Source organism: Tursiops truncatus, chromosome 7 (assembly GCF_011762595.2).
Source record: "Tursiops truncatus isolate mTurTru1 chromosome 7, mTurTru1.mat.Y, whole genome shotgun sequence".
Classification (NCBI taxonomy): domain Eukaryota; kingdom Metazoa; phylum Chordata; class Mammalia; order Artiodactyla; family Delphinidae; genus Tursiops; species Tursiops truncatus.
Window position 1 is genome coordinate 58,704,751 of NC_047040.1, and position 26,266 is coordinate 58,731,016.

The 26,266-nt window shown below is 39.0% G+C and overlaps 1 protein-coding gene across 4 annotated transcripts in view; it reads left to right on the top strand.

The window, feature by feature from the left end:
• Positions 1 to 352: 352 nt before the first annotated feature.
• Positions 353 to 26,266, top strand: part of SP3 (Sp3 transcription factor) — a 64,855-nt gene continuing 38,941 nt past the window's right edge. The window contains exons 1-5 of one of the 4 annotated variants that reach the window (XM_033860004.2): positions 359 to 492; positions 663 to 778; positions 1,119 to 1,235; positions 1,759 to 1,881; positions 10,611 to 11,970. In XM_033860004.2, coding sequence (XP_033715895.1) covers positions 486 to 492; positions 663 to 778; positions 1,119 to 1,235; positions 1,759 to 1,881; positions 10,611 to 11,970 — 1,723 coding nt within the window. In that variant the 5' untranslated portion in view covers positions 359 to 485. Of the gene's footprint in view, positions 493 to 662; positions 779 to 1,107; positions 1,236 to 1,758; positions 1,882 to 10,610; positions 11,971 to 26,266 lie in introns of all 4 variants that reach the window. The other 3 variants (XM_033860005.2, XM_033860006.2, XM_033860007.2) reach the window with 3 other exon arrangements.

Here is a 26,266-nt window from a genome sequence, read left to right on the forward strand (position 1 = left end):
AGCTTGCTGGGGCCTGCTCCGAGCGCCTGCAAGGTGGAAGAGGCCTGGCAGCGGCAGCCGGCGAACTAGGCGGCCACAGCGGGGTAACAGGCGAGCCGTGGCCGCTCTCGGGAACCTTCGCCGCCACGACCGCTCATTGTCTCTCCCCTTCCACCCGGGGGGCAAACAGGAAGCGCGCCGCCTGGCCGAGTGACGGACGGGCATCCGGGCCAATGAGCACTGCCTACGAAGAGCGTGGTGGCGAATGAGCGCGGAGAAGAGGGGCGGAACTTCCGGGCGGGCTGTCACCCTCTTCCCCCCTTTTGGGCTGGAGGCTCCACCTTTTGTGTTTCCCGCACAGTCAATCAAAATAGGAAAAAAAAATCCCCGGACCGCTCCGGCCGTGTCCGCCGCCGCTTCCCGCATCCTCTCCCGCCGCCGCCGCCTTCGCTCCTCACCATGTGTAAGGCGGCGGGGAGCCCCGCCTGAGGTGCCCTAAACACACTATGACCGGTACGTAAAGCCGAGAGAGAGCAACCCTTGCTGCTGCCGCCGCCGCCGCTACCGCCGACCACAGCCAGCCGGGGGCCACCGCCGCCGGCTCCCGGCCCCCTGTGTGCGACCGAGTGTCTGTGAGAGGCAGAAAGCCGCAATCCCCTCCGCCTCCCTCCCCTCCCCGCCAGCTACCGTCCACCCCTCAAGCCCCAGCAACGCAGTGTGCCCGCCGGGCCCGGGGCTGGCGGCCCGGGCCGCCGGGAGCGTATCCCCCCGTGTGCGGGCGCGGGCGGCGGGCGAGCGTGTGAGTGACTGACGGTGCGAGAGGAGCGAGCGCGAGTGAGAGCGAGCGGCGCGAAGGGAAAGGGGAGGAGAGGAGAGGGGGCAGGGGCAGCGCGGGGAGGAGGAGGAGGAGGGAAAGAGGAGGAGGAGGGTTACAGGCAGCGGCGGGCGGGGGCAGCAGCAGGAGGGGAGGAGGGAGCAGCCGCCGCCGCCGCCGGGGGGCGGGTGGGGGAGGGGAAGGGGACTCGGTCCGGGCTTTCGGAGTAATTTCGCCTCGGCCCGCGGGCCCCCTCCCTCTCCTCCACCCGCCTTCCTCCCCACCCCCACCCCCCCCCCGCGCTGTGCCTGCAGCTCCCGAAAAGCCCGTGAAACAAGAGGAAATGGCTGCCTTGGACGTGGACAGCGGCGGCGGCGGCCACGGCGAGTATCTGCAGCAGCAGCAGCACGGAAACGGCGCGGTGGCGGCGGCGGCGGCCCAGGTGAGGAGCGGCTTAGCCCCGGCCCGGCTCCCCCCTCGCGCCGCTTTCTCCTCCCCTCGCCTCTCCCCTCCCTCCGCGCTTCTCTCCTCCCCTCCCCCCGCCCCGGGAGCTGCCCGCCCGAGGCGCCAACGCTCCGACCCCGCCCGCGCTCCCCCGCCCGCCGTCTTTTTGTGTGTGTGTGGGTGGGTGTGTGTGTGTGTGTGTGTGTGTGTGTGTGTGTGTGTGTGAGTGAGTGAGTGAGAGAGAGGGAGTGTGAGTGTGTGTGAGCTTGCGCCCTCCCGGGGCTGGGTTCCGGGCGGAAGGTGGAGGCCCGGCGCGCGGCCCGCCGCCCGCCTTCCCGCGGACGGTGGAGCCCGTGTGCGTGCGAGCCGGAGGCGAGGAGGAGGAGGAGGAGAGCGCGGGCTGGCGCTCGCCCGGGTGCAGCCTGCGAGGCCCGAGTCGCACTTCCTGTGCGAGCGCGGCCCGGCCCTAACCGCCACCCCCTCCCCCTGTCTCCCTCTCTGAACCCGCCCATCGGGGGTAGGACACTCAGCCGTCACCGCTCGCTCTGCTGGCCGCTACCTGCAGCAAGATAGGGCCACCATCGCCGGGCGACGACGAGGAGGAGGCGGCCGCCGCAGCCGGGGCCCCCGCCGCCGCCGGAGCGGTAAGTCTCGCGCGCGGCCCGCCCCCGCCGAGGCCCTGCGCCCGCCATCCCGAGCCCGCGGCGCGCCCGCCATCCCGCCCGAAAGGCCTCCCTGGCGCCCGCGCCTTCCCGGAGAGGGACGGTCGCGCGGCCGGGGCGCCCTTTCCTGCTCTTTCGCATGCTTGTTCGGATTAGAAGCCAGACCAGGCTTTCTCTACATTGTCACTGCGGCACCTCCATCCAAATTCACTACAAAATGAAGTCTGAGAGGGTGGGGGTAGAGGACTCCAAAATGGATGTTAGAGCAATTCGTATCAGTGCTGAAAACTCCTTCGCCGAGCGCTACGGAAATTTCAGGCACAGCCTATCGGCCATAGATAGTATCAGCTACGGAGGCAGTGTCTTCAGTTTCTAGTATTTTTTGAACTCGGGGCTTTTCCTGCTGGAAGTTACTAGATCTTACCGATTTAAGTGTTAAATCGTTTTTTTACAAAGAGGAACAAAGGTTTACTCTTTGAATTACTCTTGTATACAAGAATGAACACTTGAATACTTTTTGAGTGCTTTTTTGATGGCCATTCTAAATTGTCGAATTTTAGTTTTTGCAGACTACTTAAATTTACAGTAATTTTTCATAAATGGAGTTTAAGTGACCGTTGAAATCGGCGAAGTTACGTAGTACTTTGGCTCTTGAAATTGAATAGGTATGCCAGTGTTAGAAACAAAAGTACGTGTATGGAATTATATCAATATTTACATTAATGCTAATGCATACCATACTTAGTTGAATTTGGTTGGCAAAGCTATATTTTCATTTTATTGTGATTGCCAGTCTGATAAGATGTGGTGGGATTCTCTTTATAGGATTTTTAGTTTGTCGGGGGCAGGGGGAGGAGCTGGCCAGTGTTACAGGAGGGCTTCATACCAATTAGCTATAAACTGTTTCTAAGATTTTTGTGAATTTTATATTCGTTTGTATCTTTGTTGTTGCGTTAGTTTAACATGTAGATGTGTTCACTTATTAAAATAATTGGAACTTCTCCCATCATTTTTGCGTGTTTCTTTTTTTTAATGTGGATTATGGGAATCGGTTTGTTTCGTGATATTTTGAATTGTCACTGTGGACAAAAAAGTTTGATATTTGGTATAGTCTGCAGGAAATTCTTAGTATTCCAAGGCATTAAAAGTGAAGCTAATGTTAAGCTATATTAAATATTGTATTTTTAATTTTAGTGTTTGAAATTATACTGTAGAGGGATGTGAGTAGATTTAATGACTTAAAAGTATGACTTTAGGTTTTGTCCTCTTGTAAGCAGATTAAAATGTAAAGGCTTAAAATCATGTATGTGAGAGGCATTGTTACTTTTTAAACAAATTTATGGACTGGTAAACCTCTTTTATGAGCTATATCCCGTTAGGCCCACAATGCCACACACACACAAAAAAAGTTTATCTTAAAAACCATTGCATGAGTAAAATTGCAAAGCAGATTGCTTCTACTTATCTTTTTTAATCTTTCAAATAGAACAAAAAACTTTTTGTAACTGCAACTTACCAAGTTTTTAGATATCAGTTCAGTGATTGGGGGAGGAGAGAAGTGAAGGAGGAAGTTACAGGTAAAAAATATGTGTATGTACATGAGTCTCACCCAAAGAATAGAATACTGTCTCCAACCTTACCCTGCTGTGGCCATATATTTGTAGGGAAGTTGTTTCCATGCCTCTTCAGCTCCTCTGAACTGCCAAATCTCTACTGACATCACATTTCCCGCCAGATGAACATGAACCAGAATCAGTCTGAGCATTTTTTCTTTGTATGTTTGGTACCTGTGCATAACATTTTTCACTGAGTAAAAATTAGTAAGACTGCTTGAGTATGTTTGCCTTGGCGAATGGGAAAATTATTTTTCCAGTTCAAAGATGAATTTTAGACATGGACATCTCAGAAAATGAAAGAATTTAAGTGATTTCATAGTAGTTTTCCCCACTTAAAAATGTGCTTGGATAATGTTACTTTATTCAAATTGCTGGGAATTATGAGAGGTTTAGGGAGAGATTTTTTGGAGCTGTGCTTTTTAAAAATTTTATTTTGGGTTTATTTCATATTTACACAAAAGTTTCAAAGATAGAACTGAGAGGTACCTTTTACCTTTCACCCAGCTTCCTCTAATGTTAATATAACCATGGTACATTTGTCAAAACTAGGAGATTAACAATGATACAGTGTTATTAGCTAAACTATAGATTTTGTTCTGATATCACCATTTTTTCACTAATGCCCATTTTCTGTTTCAGAATCCAGTTCAGGATACCACATTGCATATAGTATTGTTGTGTTTAAAACCAAGGGGAAATATACACATAAAATGCAACTTTATAGTAGTTTAGTTTGGCATTTTAAAAAATTTTTTATTTATTTATTATTTTTGGCTGCGTTGGGTCTTTGTTGCTGCGCGCAGGCTTTCTCTAGTTGCGGCGAGCAGGGACCACTCTTCGTTGTGGTGCGAGGCCTTCTCATTGCGGTGGCTTCTCTTGTTGTGGAGCATGGGCTCTAGGCGCGTGGGCTTCAGTAGTTGTGGTGCGTGGGCTCAGTAGTTGTGGCTCGCGGGCTCCAGAGCGCAGGCTCAGTAGTTGTGGCGCACAGGCTTAGGAGCTCCGCGGTATGTGGGATCTTCCCAGACCAGGGCTCGAACCTGTGTCCCCTGCATTGGCAGGCGGATTCCCAACCACTGCACCACCAGGGAAGCCCTAGTTTGGTATTTTAAGATTAAAAGGGCATTGAAAAGCCAATAGCTGTACTGCAGATTTGCTTTACATATTTTCAATTTAGGATTTGTTAGAGTATGTTATGTGTTCATCCTGGATCCTGGCCAAGAGTGTTTGGTTACCCTCAGTACAGAGCTGAATAGGTCTAATCACAAAGCAGTCTCACCTGTAATGTCCCACAGTGTGGACTCTCAAAATTGGTTTGATGGCAAGGCTTTTATACTTATTATTAAGAGTTGTGTAGTTTTAGTAATAGATCAAGGTATAGAAAAAGTAGACCTTGGGCCTCCCTGGTGGCGCAGTGGTTAAGAATCCACCTGCCAATGCAGGGGACACGGGTTCGAGCCCTGGTCCGGGAAGATCCCACATGCTGCGGAGCAACTAAGCCCGTGAGCCACAAGTACTGAGCCTGCGCTCTGGAGCCCGCAAGCCACAGCTGCTGAGCCCGCGTGCCACAACTACTGAAGCCCGCATGCCTAGAGCCCGTGAGCCACAACCAGAGAGGCCACTGCCATGAGAGGCCTGCGCACCGCAACAAAGAGTGGCCCCTGCTCGCCGCAACTAGAGAAAGCCTGCGCGCAGCAACGAAGACCCAACGCAGCCAAAAATAAAATAAATAAATTTATAGAAAAAAGAAAAGAAAAAGTAGACCTTTATGAGATATTAACTTGTCCAATCTACATTTGTGTGAACCTGTGAATTACTAATTTGTTTATTTTGTTTGTAATTCAGTGTAATAAATTGAACAAGTAAATATTATGAAAGGCATTGCCTGAATTTCAGTTTAACTTGTAAATTTAGTGTTCATTTACTACATAAATGTTGGTGAACTACAAAGTGAATAATAGCTTATTTCAAAAAAAGGTTATTTTGGCTGTTATTTCAAATAAGACTTACACTGTCATTGTAAGGAATTCATTAGGTAATTGTTTTTGTATCTGCAGTCTGTGTTCTTTACCGTTCCTTTGAAGATTTTAAGAAACTTTAGTACTTGCCTAAGAGTGGTTCTTAAGTTTGTTTTCACCTTAGCTTCACACTTGTTTCCAGTTATATTCTTTCCTTGCCCATTTCTGGCTTTCATAAAGCCATTAACTGAGAGGTTAATAATCCTTTCTAAATGTGATGTAACAATTTGGTATGAAGTTTATTTTTTTCCTTTACACAGCAGTTATGGAGAAGATATCCTTGGGTGGGTGGGTGGGTGGGTGGGGGGGGTGTGTGTGTGTGTGTGTCCATTTTATGCCTGGTTGTAGTGGAGAATGCCCTTGTAATGAATTTGCTATAGCAGTGTCCCAGGGCTACTCTTGGATGTGGTCTTATTTACCATGTGATTATGTGTTTGTATACAGAGGGAAACTCGGATTACCTTCAGTTACAACCTTTTACAGTAATGCCAGTGTCCATGTTAATAGGTGTTTTGTTTGTCAATAAGAATATTAGAATTACTGAGAGAAACACTGGTGGATTTTTCTTTTAATGTCTAGGCTTAATGAAGAGGGTTATCTTGAATCCAAACCAAATACTAATTCTTGCTTGGGATATGTATTTTTATGTCTCCCTCCCTTTGTAGTGTTTCCAGTAGCCTAACATCACACATTTAAAAATAATTAATTAATTTATGGCTGTGTTGGGTGTTCGTTGCTGTGTGTGGGTTTTCTCCAGTTGCGGTGAGCAGGGGCTACTGTTCGTTGTGGTGCATGGGCTTCTCATTGCGGTGGCTTCTCTTGTTTTGGAGCAAGGGCTCTAGGCACGCGGGCTTCAGTAGTTGTGGCTCATGGGCTCTAGAGCACAGGCTCAGTAGTTGTGGCGCACGAGCTTAGTTGCTCCATGTCATGTGGGATCTTCCTGGACCAGGGCTTGAACCTGTGTCTCCTGCATTGGCAGGCAGATTCTTAACCATTGTGCCACCGGGGAAGCCCCATCACACATTCTTACAACTGTTTTTTGGTCTCAGATTCTAATTTACCTATTTTTTTGGTATGCTGCTGACGAAATTTCTCTTACAAATGAATGGTTTTAGTAGGCTTTGTAGTTTTGAAATATTGGGGGGTTATTGTGGAATTGGTTTAAAATTGGTGTAGAGTTTTTCGTTGAAGACTGTAATATCTCAAGGTCGGTTTTATTCATTTTTCCTATCATTTCCTTTGCAATAATTTTAAAATACTTTTATTCATTCAGTAAGTATTTATTGCTCATTATGCTAAGCGCGATTGGATGTTTTTCAAATCTGTCTTCATAATCTTAGTTATCATAAGGATAATATAGGATTATATAGTGCTTTACAGTTTATGACGCTTAACACTTTCTTTAGGATCTTATGACCCTGCAAGGTAATATTTTTCCCATAAGGTCCTGCTCTAAATCACACATGATTCCACAGTTCTAGCTAGGCTAGAACCCAGTTATGAATTTTTTCCTTTCTAGTGCAATGTACTCCCTTCTTCTAAGCATTTATAGTCTTAGCTTATATTATGAAAGTCTAGTATTCTTGTTTCAGTGTTCATAAATAGTTTTTATATATGCTCTTAATCTTAGGTTTACTGAAAAAAGTTCAAGTATATCATTTTGTCCTAGGTTTGGAGATTTCCCTTCAATTAATGGCCTGCATTGTTGGGAAAAGTGGTACTGTAGTTTATTTTTATTTAGCTTCTGGAGAAGGGGGTTCTAGTATTTATTCAGACTTGTCATTTGAGTAGTTGTAAGTATTTTCAAGGAATTTCTTGAACTAGAAAGCTGTTCACTTATGGTTGAATATCTGCTCTTATTAAGATTTTGTTAAAAAAAATACTCAGATGCCATAATTTTGACTTTTTATTTTAAGGATGAAAAAGAGACAAAATGCCAGTACGGTTGTCTCTCTATATCTGTGGGTTCTGCATCCTTGGAGGTCTGCCTGTAGTATACATTTTATGTAAGGGAATTGAGCATGGGGGATTTTGGTATCTGCAGGGTCCTGGAACCAATATCCTGGGGATACCTACGAATGACTGCATTGTAAAATTAATTTGTATGTAAGATACTATATTTGGTATAAGTTGAAAAATTGTATATTTAATGCCGGTCAGAAAAAATTCAAGGTTGGTTCTCCATAGGTGAACAATAACCTTAAGAAGATAAAAATTGGATTTGAAGCACTATACTTTAGTGTAGATTTCAGTATAAAGGATAGATTTAAATATCTTTAGTTTATTTAAAATGCCAAGCGACTGGGCTTCCCTGGTGGCGCAGTGGTTAAGAGTCCGCCTGCCGATGCAGGGGACACAGGTTCATGCCCTGGTCCGGGAAGATCCCACATGCTGTGGAGCGGCTGGGCCCGTGAGCCATGGCCCCTGGGCCTGCGCATCTGGAGCCTGTGCTCTGCAACAGGAGAGGCCACAACAGTGAGAGGCCCACATACCGCAAAAAAAAAAAAAAAAAAGCCAAGAGACTGAAGTGAAACATGAATTGTTACTCTAATATAGGGAAAGATTACTTAAGCTTGTAATTTTTATACCAGGTAGAATTTGAAGAATGTAGGCTACTTTTAAAGTCTGGTGCTTCATTTTAACAATTTAAGTTTGATAAGTTTAAATGTTTGTGTTTAAAAGATAGATCACTATTTTAGTTCAGGCCTGGACATTTGTACTGGGTCCTACGGTTTCTCTGCCTTTATTGTCTTCAGCCTTTCAGTCTCCTTCACTAGGTCTTAGTTTATCTTTATAAAGCACAGATCTGATTGCGCCACTCACTTGCCTCAAAACCTTTTATAGCTTTCATTCACTATCTGTAGGATAAAGTCCAAACTTGTTAGTAGGACCTGTGAAACCATTTACTACAGGCCCTGATAAAAATGTCTAGTCCTGTTCCCCATTACTCTTTTCTATGAATATGAATGTTTTCTGGATCCTCTCGAACTCCAAACTATACATTATTTTTTTAGAGTCTCTTAAAAGTCTGTGACTTTATTTCTATACCTTGTTAATGCCTGTATTTCTGCTTCCTAACCACACACAGTGAAATCTTAAATTTTATCCACAATTACTTAAAAATCTCTTATGTGAAATCTTTTTTTTTTTTTCATTTTTCTGTGTTCCCCCAAAGCGTTCTGATTATATGCCTAGTGTACACCACTATTCACATAGTAGTAGCTTGTATGTGTATGTCTGCTTGGATAGATTGTGAACCACTTGAAGATGACCTTATATATCTCATGGGCTTACTCATCCTTATTTCATCTTGGCAGATAGGCTCAAATGTCTTGAATGGAGTCATTACACTGTGGTTCATCTATTGAAATATATACTCTTCAACTGTGTGTGTACATGAAAATTAGGTAGTGAGTCTTCTTAAATTTTTAGGTTCATCTGGTTGTACAATATTTGTATTAAATTTTGTGGAATGGTTTATGTTGAGAGAACAGTATTTGTCTTAACCTTTTTTTTTTTATGGTCACAAGACCCCCCTGTGAGAATATGAAGAAACTCTAGATACCATTGCCCCCACCCCCACCCCAGGCCCTCTATCAAAAAGTTGGTATGCTATTTTAGAGGATTTAGAGATCCCTTGAATCCCAGGCATGGATCCTAGGTTGAGAATTCTGGGCTAGATATGCTCATGTTCTCATTGTCTAGTGGTGTGTGGAGTTATGGGAAATCATATACAGATCTAGAAGGAAATGGGTTAGGGATGGCATTATTTTGATGGTGATTAATTCATATAGGGTCTCATTCCCCACATATTTACCCCTGGTCTTAGTGGGAGACAAGTATGGTATAGTATTTAAGAGCCTGGCTTCTGGAGTTAGACTGGCTTAGTTTTAAATCCTGTTTTGGCCATTTGATAGCTGTGTGATTTTGTCTGTCAATTTTGTCATCTGTGATATGGGGATAGTCATAATACCTCATAGGATAGTTGTAAGCAACAGGTGATATAATCTTATAAATCCCTATCATGGTTCTTGGCATATAAAAGTGGTTTTTGGCATATAAAAGAACGGTTCAAATGTTAGATGTTACTGTTATTATTCCTTAAAAAATTTACCCTTTGAATGTCAATGTCAAAAAAAAATTGGACATTGATTTGTTGGGTTTTATTGCTTTCTACTTTCCTCCATTGGTATTTTTCTAGTCTTGTCTAATCCATAAAATATGGAGATGATATCTGAGATTCTAGCAGGTCACAGAATACAAAATGTATATGTCTAGCATTCTTCTGCAGACTTAGGTAGAAATAGTAGGTAAAGCAAGTCTATATCCTCCAGCTTTTAGATTCTAGAAAAACCTTTCAGATGGGCTGACTTTGCAGTGGTGGTCACAGGGCAATAACCTTTCCTCATTAAAATTTTTTAAGGTCTCATATTTTTTTAGTAGTTCATGGGAAAAAGAATTTGATGGCTCACTAAAGGAATCGCCCTCACCCTGAGTTTACTCTGGAGTACCTTAATACATGCCATGAAAGAGTAGCTTTAATTGTTTGATTTAAGGTTGCTATCAATTACATTGATAGCAGTAATATACAAATCTTAACTTTTTCTAACTCAGGGAACTGATGACACTGCTCTGATATTTCTTTTTCGTATGCGTATGTAATGTACCTGATTTAGTGGTATGTTTTTAGTGAGTTTTATACCTTTTGAACTCTTTTCAGTGAGGTATGTTTGGTTTGAGCTGTCCGTAATCTTTTCTCTAGCTACTTCTACTTTTACTTATTTATTTTTAACTGTAGATCATAGGTGAGGGATTAGAAAATCAGTTGGTAGTCATAAAACAAATAATATTCTAATTGAACTTTTTTCCTGCTCAGATAGCATGGCTTATCTTTGCAATAACTAACAAAATTGGAAATGATGATTATTGTAGTTTATATAGTACTTCTGTATTTGAGCTGTGTTGTGTTACTAAGAGAACTTTTATTTTCAGGTGGTAGGATTTATATCAGTTTTTTGAGGATTGGATTAAATGTACCACAAATACATATCACATAACATTTTTTGTTTTCTTTATCCAGACAGGTGATTTGGCTTCTGCACAGTTAGGAGGAGCACCAAACCGATGGGAGGTTTTGTCAGCCACACCTACAACTATAAAAGATGAAGCTGGTAATCTAGTACAGATTCCAAGTGCTGCTACTTCCAGTGGGCAGTATGTCCTTCCCCTTCAGAATTTGCAGAATCAGCAAATATTTTCAGTTGCACCAGGATCAGATTCATCAAATGGTACAGTGTCCAATGTTCAGTATCAAGTAATACCACAGATTCAGTCATCAGATGGTCAGCAGGTTCAGATTGGTTTCACAGGCTCTTCAGATAATGGGGGTATAAATCAAGAAAGTGGTCAAATTCAGATCATTCCTGGCTCTAATCAAACCTTGCTTGCCTCTGGAACACCTCCTGCTAATATCCAGAATCTCATACCACAGACTGGTCAAGTCCAGGTTCAGGGAGTTGCAATTGGTGGTTCATCCTTTCCTGGCCAAACCCAAGTAGTTGCTAATGTGCCTCTTGGTCTTCCAGGAAATATTACCTTTGTACCAATCAATAGTGTCGATCTAGATTCTTTGGGACTCTCGGGCAGTTCTCAGACAATGACCGCAGGCATTAATGCTGATGGACATTTGATAAACACAGGACAAGCTATGGATAGTTCAGACAATTCAGAAAGGACTGGTGAGCGGGTTTCTCCTGATATTAATGAAACTAATACTGAGACAGATTTATTTGTGCCAACATCCTCTTCATCACAGTTGCCTGTTACTATAGATAGTACAGGTATATTACAACAAAATACAAATAGCTTGACTACTACTAGTGGGCAAGTCCATTCTTCAGATCTTCAGGGAAATTATATCCAGTCGCCTGTTTCTGAAGAGACACAGGCTCAGAATATTCAGGTTTCTACAGCACAGCCTGTTGTACAACATCTGCAACTTCAAGAGTCTCAGCAGCCAACCAGTCAAGCCCAAATTGTGCAAGGTATTACACCACAGACAATCCATGGTGTGCAAGCCAGTGGTCAGAATATATCACAACAGGCTTTGCAAAATCTTCAGTTGCAGCTGAATCCTGGAACCTTTTTAATTCAGGCACAGACAGTGACCCCTTCTGGACAGATAACTTGGCAAACATTTCAAGTACAAGGGGTTCAGAACTTGCAGAATTTGCAAATACAGAATACTGCTGCCCAACAAATAACTTTGACGCCTGTTCAGACACTCACGCTTGGTCAAGTTGCAGCAGGTGGAGCCTTGACTTCAACTCCAGTTAGTCTAAGCACTGGTCAGTTGCCAAATCTACAGACAGTTACAGTAAACTCTATAGATTCTACTGGTATACAACTACACCCCGGAGAGAATGCTGACAGTCCTGCAGGTGAGTTTTCCAAGTCATGTCATGCTATAGATAAGTTCAGTGAGGTGTTCATCAGTATCTGGCTGTCTTTAAAGGTGATGATACATTTCCCTGTGTCTTTGTGAAAAGTCAACACCAAAACGTGTTTCAAATTGTTCTTCATTGAAAGATTGTAGTTTTTGAAGTCAAAGATTCATTTCTCTGTTATGCCAATTACATTTGTTTTTCGTCACTTAGTTTTGTACATTTTTTCACATCTGATTGGTACTCTCAAGCATCACAGAATTTTTATTTGGCATGTAAGGTGTCTTGGCTGTTCTTGGTGTGATGTAAATTAAATGTTCTATGCATTTTATTTGGTTGGGCAATCAGGTTGGTATAGTGAAAACATGGTACTGGGAGTAGGTACTGTTTATGCTGTCTCACCCATTAGCTAGCCTGTGTGGTTTTGGCTAAGTTACTTTTTCTCTTGCAAACTCAGTTTTCTCAGCATGTAAAATGCAGCTGTTGGCCTAGGTAACTATATCTAGGGTACCTTCTAGACCTAAAATTCTTCAGTTCTGTGATAGTTTATTCTTACAAGTGTGAAGTACTTAAACCTAGCTGTGTTAGATATGTTATTATTGATAGCATGGGTAGAAATTTTGGAAGTCTACTCTTTGTTGTGTTAAGAATTAAGTAGTACATAATTATTTAATAATAAAAATATAAATCTCTTTTAAAAGATAGTATCCTCATTACCTTAGTGCTGTTATTTATTTAGATAGTGTTTTATTGAATCCTTTGTTGTACACTAAATTCTTACTTTTACTTTTACGTCATTATTTGGGTTTTTGTGGAGATTGTGCTGTTATAACCTTCCACTGAGTCAGTGATTCTAAACTCTTAAATTGGGACACTTGGATTTAATTTTTTGAAGTAATAGTATTTTTTCTTTTGAGGAATTTGTGATATATACTTAGAAAATAGGAATTGTCTGTGCTTAGAAAGCCTTTAATTGCATTTGAGCCTCTGAAGCTATGGTTTAGAGCAGCATTCTCAAAGTGTGGTCTGTGGATCTCTGAGGATCCCTGAGACCCTGTCAGAGGTCCTTGATATCAAACTACTTTTCATAAAAATAGTACAGTTTATTTGCCTTTTTTCTTGTATAGACATTTTCACTGATGGTGGCTAAAACTGCTGTGTTTTAGTGCAAATCAAAGCTGTGATGCTAAACTGTACTAGTAGTTGTATTCTTTATGACCATCCACTTGCAGTTAAAGAAAAATGCTAGCTAGCTTCACTGAGCAATGACCTTGATGAACAAGTCAAAAGAGTTATTTTTACTAAACCTTGACCCTTGAATGCTGCATGTCCTTTTTAAAATAATAGCTTTATTGAAATATAATTCACATACTATAAAACTCGCCCTTTAAAGTATATAGTTTAGTGGTTTTTAATATAGGCACAGACTGATGCACCCATCACCACTCTCTATTTTTAGAACATTTTCAGCACCTCCCCCAAACCCCGTACCCATTAGCAGTCACTCCACATTCCCTGCCCCGTCCCCTGAGCCCCCCAGCAACCACTAATCTACTTTCTGTCTCTTTAGATTTGCCTATTATATCTTATCAGTGGAATCATACAGTATGTGGCTCACTGTGTCTGACTTTTAATTTACCATAATATTTTTAGGATTCATCTGTCTTGTAGCCTTTAAACGTACTTTGTTCTTTTTTGTGGTTGAATAATATTCCATTGTATGGATATACCACATTTTATTCCTTTATCCATTGATGAACAACATTTCCATTTTTTAGCTATTAAGAATAATGCTGCTATGAACGTTCGTGTACAGTTTTTTGGTGTGGACATGTTTTTGTTTCTTTTGGGTATATACTTAGCAGTGGAATTGCTGGGTTGTATGTTTAACATTTTGAGGAACTGCCAAACTGTTTTTCCAAAGTGACTGTACCATTTTACATTCTCACCAGCAAAAGGGTTCCGGTTTTTCTATATCCCCACCAACATTTATCATTGTCCTCCTTTTTGATTTTAGATATACTAAGAATGGGTGTGAAGTGGTATCTCATTGTGTTTCTGATTTGTAGTTCCTGCTGCATGTCTTTGTAATATTCTTTATGACAAAATGGGAAGTATACTTTAATAAAGCACTTCTGCATACCAAAATAAGATGATTATCTTTGAAAATATATATATTGTTTTCAATTGAGCAATTGTATGAGTTGCAAGCTGAACTAGGTGCTATTTTTTGGAAACACATTTTACTTGAAAGACTGACAAACTATGGTTATGGAGAGACTCATGTACTTAAGTGACAGATATTTTCTAAAAAGTATAATGAATTAAGTGAGCCTGTCCTTAAAAGGAAAAAAACGTGACTGTTTGCTACCAATGATAAAATTTGGGCTTTCCAGTGAAAATTAGAATTTTGGAAAACTTGAATCTACTACTATGAACTTGGTAACTTGTTAATAATTACATACTTTTATGATGAAATGGACAGTGATATTAATATTAATAAATAGCATTTTGGGGGATACTGTATTATAATGAAATATGCCATCATTTGGAAGATCTTTATGATAACTGAGTGAACCAGTAGTTTTCAGATGATCAGCTCATGTTACAAAATCCTGCATGGGTAAAAGATCCATCTGTTCAGAGTTCAAGATAGGCCAACAACAAGCATGTGGAAAGTTTACCAATATAGTTTCAGATTCTACATTACAACTGACCTTTAAGAAATTTAGCACTTGTCAGATTTGGTATAGTATCCAAGAAGAATAACCACAATTGGCTGAAAGACTATCAGATTACTTCTTTTTCCAGCCACATATCTTTGTGAAACTAGATATTCTTCATATGCTTCAACCCAAACCACGTATTGCAACACACTGCAAAAGCAAATATGAAACTCCAGTTGTCTTCTTTTAACCTAGATATTAAAGAGATTTGCAAAAATGTGAAACATGACCTCTCTCCTCATTAAACTTTTATGTATGTTTTTGGAAAATAGTTGTTTTTCATAAAATCTTAATTTGTGTTAACATTTAATGGATTTATTGTTTTCAAATGAATCAAAACATTAAAAATTTCTCTTCTGATTCCTAATACAGTAAATATCAAAATAAATACCCTACATTAACAAAAGCTTTTTGGGGACCTCAGTAATATTTAAGAGTTTAGAAGGAGTCCTGAGACCAAAAAGTTTGAGAATACTGGTAGATGACAGACTTCTGAGGACATAGGAGATAGTTTTTAGAAACCAGTTTTTAAAGCTTCCACAAAGTTAAAGTTATGGAGATCTATACATGTTAGAAAAACACCTCTAGAGAATTTATTTGTAATTTTGTGGATGTATGTTGGTCATGAAATTAGATTGATATAAAGCACTAAGTGCTCAGTACAATAATTTATTTCCAAAATACTATCAAAATAGCAACAGTGTTTGAATTAAATACAAAATCGAATTTTTAGGATGATAATTTAGTTTATTGTATGTTGGCAAGGGAGGGTAAAATAAGCACTCCAGAAGGCCATTAAATTTGAATTTTTTTTCCAGATTTTAAAGGAATGGGGAAAGAACTTGAGAAAATAAAAGTTAAAGAGAATCAGAATAAAAATGCTGCATAGTACATAACAGCATATTTAGAAATAAAAACCAGGAAGTTGTAATTTGGGGATAATTTGGTAATAGGAAAACTACCCCTTGGTGTACTGTCTTTTTAATTGGCAAGAAGGAAGAAATTATTTTAGGATGTGTTTTCTTACATAAAAAATCAGTAAAAAAAACCTTTATCGGTGTTAGAGCATAGTATGCACAGATGAACTGCTTAAAATTTTGACACCATTGGTTTGCATTTTGGTGAGTATGGAAACAATGTAACACATTTCCCAAATAAATGAGACCACACCGTTTTTTTTACTAGGACTCTGCAATTTCTTTGACCTTTTTTCTAAGCTCCTCTTTCACAAAAATGACCTCTATTCCAACCTGTTTTAAGAAGTGAATCTGATTCAGGGTCTCTCCTCATGAGGGGTATGTTTAGTGCCTCTTATCCCTTAGAAACCAAACCCCCATCTTCCTTGGAACATAGAGCTCATTGGGCCCCAAGCTGCAACCCCACTCACTCCCTTTATTTCTTTTCCTTGCCCACTGAGAAATGCATGCTGTTTTTGAAATTTAATTTTTACTCTACCATTTGCTGTGTATTTGAAGCTAGGCGATCTTTCTGACATCTTTTCGAGTGAGAAAATTTCTCCCAAATTCAAGCCAAGACTTAGCCAGTTTCTCAAATTTTAGTTCTCTACCCGATTTTGGCTTATCCTCTAAGATTGGGTATATGTAAAGCTTGGTGTCATGCACATTTTAAAATATTGTCATAACTATACTGCTTGTACAGTTTTTTTTTATCCTGCTTAATTTTTAGTTACTTTTTTTGGTAGGGTGACCATACCTGTTAAGTATTTAGGTCAGGAATTATATTCTATTTAATTATCTATTAATATAGTTAAAAAGACCCCACATGAGAAAGAGTCAAATTCACTGCCTAAAACCAGGGCCTGGCGTAGGATTCCTTTTTGTAGAGGTGAGCTTAAAAAAAAAAAAAAAGTTTGTTGCTGTCTGTTACTCTAAGGCACAGCTTAAATGAGGCTGTACACTTACAGAAATGAGAAGAGGACATGGGGAAATAGGAGGACATCAACAATCTTGTGATCAGATTCTGAACCAGTCTGAACCATTGAGCGATTAACTTGGTGTCTAGATTTATGACATCTCCAGTATTAGCTCTGAAGCCAATAAAAGACCTAGGTCTACATTAGGGCCAGACAGACTTGGTGGAAACACTTGGAAAAATGCCAGGCATGGAGGTATAATGCAGAGAGAAAAATTATACTCAGTATAAGCCTGAAAACCAAAATTGCAAAATACATGATGAAGGGAAAATCTATGAAAGATAGCCAGTAAAATCAACAATCAAGAGATGAATTCATGTCCAATTAAAGAAAGATAATTTAAAAATCTGTGAAAGACTTTAAAATCAGTATGTTTATACCTGTCAATGAGATAAAGGAAGCTGTAGCATCTTTAGAAAAGAAGTTGTGAAACAAAAAAGGTAGATGTGTAAAAGAAACAACCAGAAATCCTAGAAAGGAGAAGCATATTTCATTGATTCAAAGACACGAATTGTTTAACGTTTTAACATTTCTTCTGAGATATGAGTATATCTTACCGACCATGGCATGTCAGTGTTTAATTTACAGTGCTTTTTCTTTTTTACTAGTAGTGGTATGTCTTGATAGCATTGTTTAGATGAAATAGAAAAATTTGGCGGGACAAACAGGAGAATCTTTAGGCTGGACATAGAAAAAAATGAGTGAATAGTAATATACTTAGAAATTTACCCAGAATATAGTTTAGAGATAATGAACAGGTAGAGACTTGAAAGATTGAGAGTCACCAACATAAGATTTTCAGAAAAAGAGAATAGAGTGAATGGCAAGAGAAGCAGTGTTGGATGAGATAATGGCTGAGAATTTTCTGGTGTTGGAGATACATAGTTTACAGATGAAAATTTTGCTTCAAGTATTAAGAAAGATAAAAATAAGTCCACCCCTGTCTTAAACTAAAATTTTGGAGAAAGATAATCTTAAATTTTAACAGAAAAGTCATATTGCTAACAAATTACAGACCTACAAACTTCTCATCAGCCACACACATACCAGAAGATCATGTAGTAGTATCTTTATAGCACTGAGAGAAAGTAACCAGCAGGCAAGAATTCTGTATGCAATTAAAAATCCTACTTAAGAGTTAGAATATAATGAAGATATTTAAAATAATCAAGGACTGAAAGTTTATTATTCAAAGACCCTTATGAAACTAACTACTGAAGTGTTAAGTAGAAAAATGGATCCAGAGGAAATGAGGACATAGTAGTGATTACAGTGGGTAAAAAATTAATAATTTAACTGACCGTAAAACACTAGTAACTTTAAGTTACAGAAAATTTCAGAGATACACCAAAGCAGATAAATGTATGATGAACCTTAAGGTAACCACCTCGCAGCTTCAACAGTTATCAACATTCTGCCTTTCTTCTTTTCCCACTGTTTGAAATTTTACTCTTGCTGGAGTATTTTAAAGTAAATTCCAGAGAGTGTATAACTTTACCCAGTAATAGTAATGGAGTGATTTGCATGGTGTGGTCTAGGAGTCCCAGACCCTTTTCATAGGTGTCTGTGAGGTCCAAGTTATTTTCATAATAATACCAAGATGCTATTTGCTTATTTCATTTTTGCCTCACAAGTGGTGTACAGTGGAGTTTTTCAGAGGCTATATGATATATGATAACACAGCAGATTGAACACAGAAGCAGATATAAAGATCTAGCTGTTTTTTGTTTTTTTTTTTTTAAATTGAAGTATTGTTGATTTACAATGTTGTGTTAGTTTCAGGTGTACAGCAAAGCAGTAAAGTTATATATATGTATATATCTATTCTTTTGCAGATTTTTTCCATTATAGGTTATTATAAGATATTGAATATAGTTCCCTGTGCTATACAGTAGGTCCTTGTTATCTGTTTTATATAGAGTAGTGTGTATCTGTTAATTCCAAACTCCTAATTTATTCCTTCCCTCTCCTTTCCTATTTTGTAAGCATAAGTTTGTTTTCTATGTCTGTGATTACATTTCTGTTTTGTAAATGTTAATTTGTATCAGTGATAGCATATATTTGTCTGTGTCTGATTTATTTAACTTAGTATGATCTAGCTATTTTCTAAGAAGCCAGATATTAAAGATATTTGCAAAAATGTCAAACTATTCTAATTTTTAAAAATATATATTTTTCATAAGAGGATGTTACTTATGTTAACATTTATGAGTTTGTTACTTTGAAATTAATAAATCAACCTTTAAAATGTTCCCAGTTTTGATTCTTAATATGGAAAATATTGATATATAAGCAGAGGACAACTGAAATCTTCATTCAAATTTTTTAAAAATGGATTTTTTTCTATTTTTTTAACAACATAATTTACATACAGTAAAATTCCTTCTAAAATTTTAGTGCACCATTCTGCACTTTCAGTAACTGAACACAGTTGTATAATCACCACCATAATTAAGATATAGTATCATTTTACCACCTCTCTCCATTCCCATATGCAACTTCATAGTCAGCCATTCTCCTTTACCCTTGTTCTCTGGCAAATAGGTGTTACATAAACAAAAACTCTTTGAAGTCCTCAGTAATTTTTAAAACTTAAAGTGATTCTGATATCGAGAAGTTTGAAAACTGCTGCGCTAATGTTAAGGATTTTAAGAAACATAACCAAAGTACCATTATTTACAATACCCTAAATTTATAGTTATCCTTTAGTATTATTTAATAGCCTTGTAATGTTTAGTTTTCACCAAATGATTAAAAATACCTTTTTAGAATTGATCAAATTAGGATTCAAACAAGCACTGTCTTTTATTGGTTCATGTGCCTCCAAGTCTCAGCTTTTCAAATAATAGTTTTAGCAGCTTTTCATTGTTGTAACTTGGATTCATTATTTCATTAAGATTTGCAAAATGGTGATTTTTCTAATTTTCTCAGTCCTTTTGTGTTAAGCTGTGATTTTTTTCTGAAAAGATCCTTCCCTTGTTAGCTATTTGGTTACCCCCGAAGCACAGTTTGTACAAGAAAGGCAGGATAAGCTATTAAATCCATTCCTTTTATTTATCTGTTTTCAGAATGAGTTGGTGTCTTAGCTGCCATCAGAGGTTCTCTCTCTCTCTTTTTTTTTTCCTTTGGTGTATCATGGTGAACTCATTTTTTATCAGTTGTATTTTAATACATGGTATTCATTATTCTTGGAAATTAATATTTATATTGTTAAGAAATGGAATACTAAGCCTAAAAAAGAAATAGCGGTGTGGGACTTGTGGGGATTGGTTCCTGGGTAGAGGTTCTTGTCATTTTTAGGAGGATCAGCTTTATAGAAAATAGTTTTAGCCATTTTACATCAATTTATAATTTGGATATAAGTAATTAAGAGAACAAAAGTGTGATTTTATATATATATATATTTTTAAATTAAGACTTTTTTTAGAGCAGTTTTAGGTTCACAGCAACATTGAAGAGGAGGTACAGAGATTTTCCATCTACCTTCTGCCCCTACACATGCATAGCATCCCCCATCATGACGTCTCTCACCATAGTGATACATTTGTTAAAACTGATGAACCTACGTTAATACATCATAATTACACAAAGTCCATAGTTTACATAATGGTTCACTCTTGGTGTTGTACATTATTTGAGTTTGGACAAGTGTATAATAACATATCCATCATTATGGTATAGTAAGAGTATTTTTACTACCCTGGAGACCCTCTGTGTTCTGTCTATTGCAAAAGTGCAATTTTTAACTTCTAAACTGGGGCAGGAGGTAGAAAATTATCAATCCAACAGAAAATAGGAAAGGAAAAGAAGTATAGCAAAGAAAAAGACTAATATCAGATGTAGAAATTCAGGACAGTCCTGAGAAGAAAAAAAATTAGTAATCCTACAACCAATAAAGTTGGTAAATTGCCTGTATAATCTTCTGGTCTTTTTTTGGTGCATATTGCATACTGTGTCTTTACACTTTGGGGTCACTTTAAAATTGAGGTCATATACACAACTTTATCTTTTTTTTTCCAAATAATATATTGTGTGCATTTCCCAGATCATTAGTTTTCCACAACATGATTATTTAGTTTCATTACTAAGTATTTTGGTGAGGATATTTCATGATTTAACTAATCCTCTCTTGTTAGGTGTTTAGGTTATTTTTAATTTTTTTCCCATTACATAGAAATCTTTGCTCACACTTCTGATCATTTCCTTATGCAGAAGAATTTAAGGCTTTTATATATACTGCAGAAACGCTCTTTCACCCCCATTGTTTGCGAGGATGGGGTTTTTTGTACTGGGATGTCATTTTATCAAATGGCAGTTTTGGGGTGGTAAAAATAGACTCTAATACATTCATTTATTATTGGGGAACTTGAACATTTTTGCATGTTTATTGTCTATTTGTGTTTGGTCATTATCCTTTCATGTTTTTTGCTTGTTTTTCCCTCACTACTGATTTGTAAGACATTTTTAAAAGACATCTTTATGTTAAGGACATCAGTCTTTTGTCACACACCACAGATATTTTCTCCATTTGTTTGCCATTAAGTTTGTTTAGTGGTGAGTTTTAGTACATGTAAGTTCTTACTAGACTTTTTTTTTTTTTTTTTTTTTTTTTGCGGTACGCGGGCCTCTCACTGTCGTGGCCTCTCCCGTTGCGGAGCACAGGCTCCGGACGCGCAGGCTCAGCGGCCATGGCTCACGGGCCCAGCCACTCCGCGGCACGTGGGATCTTCTTGGACCGGGGCACGAACCCGTGTCCCCTGCATCGGCAGGCGGACTCTCAACCACTGCACCACCAGGGAAGCCCTAGACTTTTTTTTTTGAGTAAAATAATTTAGAAACTTTGAACCATAGTTTTTGAACTCAGTTTGTATTGATTTACAAGTCATCTGATGCAATTCAAGAATTTGTGCAAGAAGTTGGGAATTTCAAATTATAATACCTATGCCTAGAAAAATATCTAGAGTACACTGTCTTTTAAAATAAATCATTTTAATGTATGTTTTTGGTCACACTTGTTATTTTCTTAGTATCCTGTGGAAAATTAGTGTTCACAGATCCATGAGTAATCCATTGACAATGATACTTCTAGAGGTCTCAAATATCTTAGGTATAATATTGAATAGTAGTATTATTATATGGTATATATAGTAACATTGGAATATATATTAACAGTATTATGTATCTCTGTTATTTAAACCATGGAATCTTAGAGAGGTCAACTAGTTTAACTCATCGATGCATCTTCAACAAATGGCTGCTTGGTGTCTGTTTTTAAATACATTTCTCTTTGTTTTCTGAAATAGTATAATTTATGATTAAACGAATTTACCTCATAATGTAATAGTAATAATGCAGATTAGAATTCTTGATGGACACAACAGAATGGAAAGCACATAATTAATGTGTGGTTTTCATTATATGCCTTCTTCGATACATTGTTCTGTAGTTCCATATTATTTTTAATTAGGAGAATAACTTTATTAAAGCTAGTCTTTAAACTACTTTGTCCATTTTAGTGGTTCTTGGGGACAGATTTTGTATCCAGCTTTATTTTATGTGAGGGTACTTGACATGTGACACTTCATAAATCTCATAAATTCTCTGATGAACGGTACCATCTTACTGGCAACTAAGATTAGGGAAGTCAGTCATCATTCATTCAGTCCACAAATATTTGAGTCTATACTACAGTTCTCCAGGTAATGTTTTTTAGGTTCTTTGCAACAGTAAAAGAGAAAAAGTCCCCACTCTCATAAATTTTGTGTTTTAGTGGATGAAGACAAATAAGCAAACACGGTAATTTTACATGACTAGTGTTTGAAGAAAATAAAGTTAGGGTTATGGAATAGTAGGGAATAGGGAAAACCATGGAGCTTGGTTGTTATTTTAGGTAGGGTGGTTAGGAAATAACCTTATAACGAGGTGAAAAAGAATTTCAGATCTGAACATTGAGGAGCCTGTCTTATTGACATCTGGAGGAAAAGTAATGAGCAAAGGTGGCTGGGATTTAGTGAATGTGTGGAGTCAGAATATGAGATTGGAAGTAGGCAGGGATAATAAAAGCCATGATAAGGAACTTGGGTTTTTTTTTTTTTTAATATGAAAACATTGGAGGTTTTTATGTTTTAAGAAGATCAGTCTGGCAGATCCCTGTGGCAGGTGGTGATGGGGGTTGGGGGTTCGAATAACAAGAGTAAGGATAAGGCTAGTGCAGTAATACAGGCAAAAGGAGATAGTGAGTCTGGCTAAGCCTAGTAGTAAGGAAAGCCTGGAGAAGGGAGGGGTAAAGGGAGAAGTAAGACTTGTGGCTTTGTTAAATTTGAAATGTCTATTAGATAGCCAAGTGGATGGTTCAAGTAAAGAGTTGTATATCAGAATCTGGAGCTCAGGTCGAGCAAGAGATAAAATTTTGGGAGGCTTTAATGTAGATAGAAGTGACCAGATGAAAAAATTGGGGTCATAGCTTTTTTGGCTGTATAGTAGGATCTCACAGGGAACTTGTTTGTTTGTTTGTTTCAATTTAATTTTTGAATTTTATTCATTTTTTTATATAGCAGGTTCTTATTAGTTATCTGTTTTATACATACTAGTATATATATGTCAATCCCAGTCTCCCAATTCATACCACCCCCCGCCACTTTCCCCCCTTGGTGTCCATACGTTTGTTCTCTACATCAGTATCTCTATTTTGCCTTGCAAACCGGTTCATCTGAACCATTTTTCTAGGTTCCACATATATGTATTAATATGATATTCGTTTTTCTGATTTATTTCACTCTGTATGACAGTCTTTAGATCCATCCACGTCTCTACAAATGACCCAATTTCGTTCCTTTTTATGGCTGAGTAATACTCCATTGTATATATGTACAGATCTTCTTTTTTTTTTCTTTTCTTTTTCTGCGGTACGCGGGCCTCTCACTGTTGTGGCCTCTCCCGTTGCGGAGCACAGGCTTAGGACCCGCAGGCTCAGCGGCCATGGCTCACGGGCCCAGCCGCTCTGCGGCATGTGGGATCTTCCCGGACCAGGGCACGAACCCGTGTCCCCTGCATCGGCAGGTGGACTCTCAACCACTGTGCCACCAGGGAAGCCCCCACATCTTCTTTATCCATTCGTCTGTCGATGGGCATTTAGGTTGCTTCCATGACCTGGCTGTTGTAAATAGTGCTGCAATGAACATTGGGGGTGCATGTCTCTTTTTGAATTATGGTTTTCTCTGGGTATATGCCCAGTAGTGGGATTGCTGGATCATATGGTAATTCTATTTTTAATTTTTTAAGGAACCTCCGTACTGTTCTCCATAGTGGCTGTATCAATTTACATTCCCACCAACAGTGCAAGAGGGTTCCCTTTTTTCCACACTGTCTCCAGCATTTGTTGTTTGTAGATTTTCTGATGATGCCCATTCTAACTGGTGTGAGGTGATACCTCATTGTAGTTTTGATTTGCATTTCTCTAATAATTAGTGACGTTGAGTAGCTTTTCATGTGCTTCTTGGCTATCCGTATGTCTTCTTTGGAGAAATGTCTATTTAGGTGTTCTGCCCATTTTTGGATTGGGTTGTTTTTTTTTTAATATTGAGCTGCATGAGCTGTTTATATATTTTGGAGATTAATCCTTTGTCCATTGATGCGTATTTTCTCCCATTTTGAGGGCTGTCTTTTCGTCTTGTTTATGGTTTCCTTTGCTGTGCAAAGGCTTTGAAGTTTCATTAGGTCCCCGTTGTTTATTTTTGTTTTTATTTCCATTACTCTAGGAGGTGGATCAAAAAAGATCTTGCTGTGATTTATGTCAAAGAGTGTTCTTCCTATGTTTTCCTCTAAGAGTTTTATAGTGTCCAGTCTTACATTTAGGTCTCGAATCCATTTTGAGTTTATTTTTGTGTATGGTGTTAGGGAGTGTTCTAATTTCATTCTTTTACATGTAGCTGTCCAGTTTTCCCAGCACCGCTTATTGAAGAGATTGTCTTTTCTCCATTGTATATCCTTGCCTCCTTTGTCATAGATGAGTTGACCATAGGTGCGTGGGTTTATCTCTGGGCTTTCTATCTTGTTCCATTGATCTGTGTTTCTGTTTTTGTGCAAGTACCGTATTGTCTTGATTACTATAGCTTTGTAGTACAGTCTGAAGTCAGGGAGTCTGATTCCTCCAGCTCCGTTTTTTTCCCTCAGGACTGCTTTGGCTATTCGGGGTCTTTTGTGTCTCCATACAGATTTTAAGATTTTCTGTTCTAGTTCCGTAAAAAATGCCATTGGTAATTTGATAGGGATTGCATTGAATCTGTAGATTGCTTTGGGTAGTATAGTCATTTTCACAATATTGATTCTTCCAATCCAAGAACATGGTATATCTCTCCTTCTGTTGGTATAATCTTTAATTTCTTTCATCAGTGTCTTATAGTTTTCTGCATACAGGTCTTTTGTCTCCCTAGGTAGGTTTATTCCTAGGTATTTTATTCTTTTTGTTGCAATGGTAGATGGGAGTGTTTCCTTAATTTCTCTTTCAGATTTTTCATCATTCGTGTATAAATGCAAGAGATTTCTGTGAATTAATTTTGTATCCTGCAACTTTACCAAATTCATTGACTAGCTGTAGTAGTTTTCTGGTGGTATCTTTAGGATTCTCTATGTATGGTATCATGTCGTCTGCAAACGGTGACAGTTTTCCTTCTTCTTTTCCAATTTGTATTCCTTTTCTTTTTCTTCTTCGATTGCCGTGGCTAGGACTTCCAAAACTGTGTTGAATAATAGTGGTGAGAGTGGACATCCTTGTCTTGTTCCTGATCTTAGAGGAAATGCTTTCAGTTTTTCACCATTGAGAATGATGTTTGCTGTGGGTTTGTCATATATGGCCTTTATTATGTTGAGGTAGGTTCCCTCTTTCTTTTTCTTTTTCTTTTTTTTTTTTTTTGGCGGTATGTGGGCCTCTCACTGTTGTGGCCTCTCCCGTTGCGGAGCACAGGCTCCGGACGTGCAGGCTCAGCGGCCATGGCTCACGGGCCCAGCCACTCCGCGGCATGTGGGATCTTCCCAGACCGGGGCACAAACCCCTGTCCCCTGCATTGGCAGGTGGACTCTCAACCACTGCGCCACCAGGGAAGCCCGAGGTAGGTTCCCTCTGTGCCCACTTTCTGTAGAGTTTTTATCATAAATGGGTGTTGAATTTTGTCAAAAGCTTTTTCTGCATCTATTGAGATGATCATATGGTTTTTATTCTTCAATTTGTTAATATGGTGTATCACATTGATTTGCGTATATTGAAGAATCCTTGCATCCCTGAGATAAATCCCACTTGATCATGGTGTATGATCCTTTTACTGTGTTGTTGGATTCTGTTTGCTAGTATTTTGTTGAGGATTTTTACATCTATATTCATCAGTGATATTGGTCTGTAAATTTTCTTTCTTTGTAGTATCTTCCTCTGGTTTTGGTATCAGGGTGATTTGATGGTGGCCTCATAGAATGAGTTTGGGAGTGTTCCTTCCTCTGCAATTTTTTGGAAGAGTTTGAGAAGGATGGGTGTTAGCTCTTCTCTAAATGTTTGATAGAATTCACCTGTGAAGCCATCTGGTCCTGCCTGGACTTTTGTTTGTTGGAAGATTTTTAATCACTGTTTCAATTTCATTACTTGTGA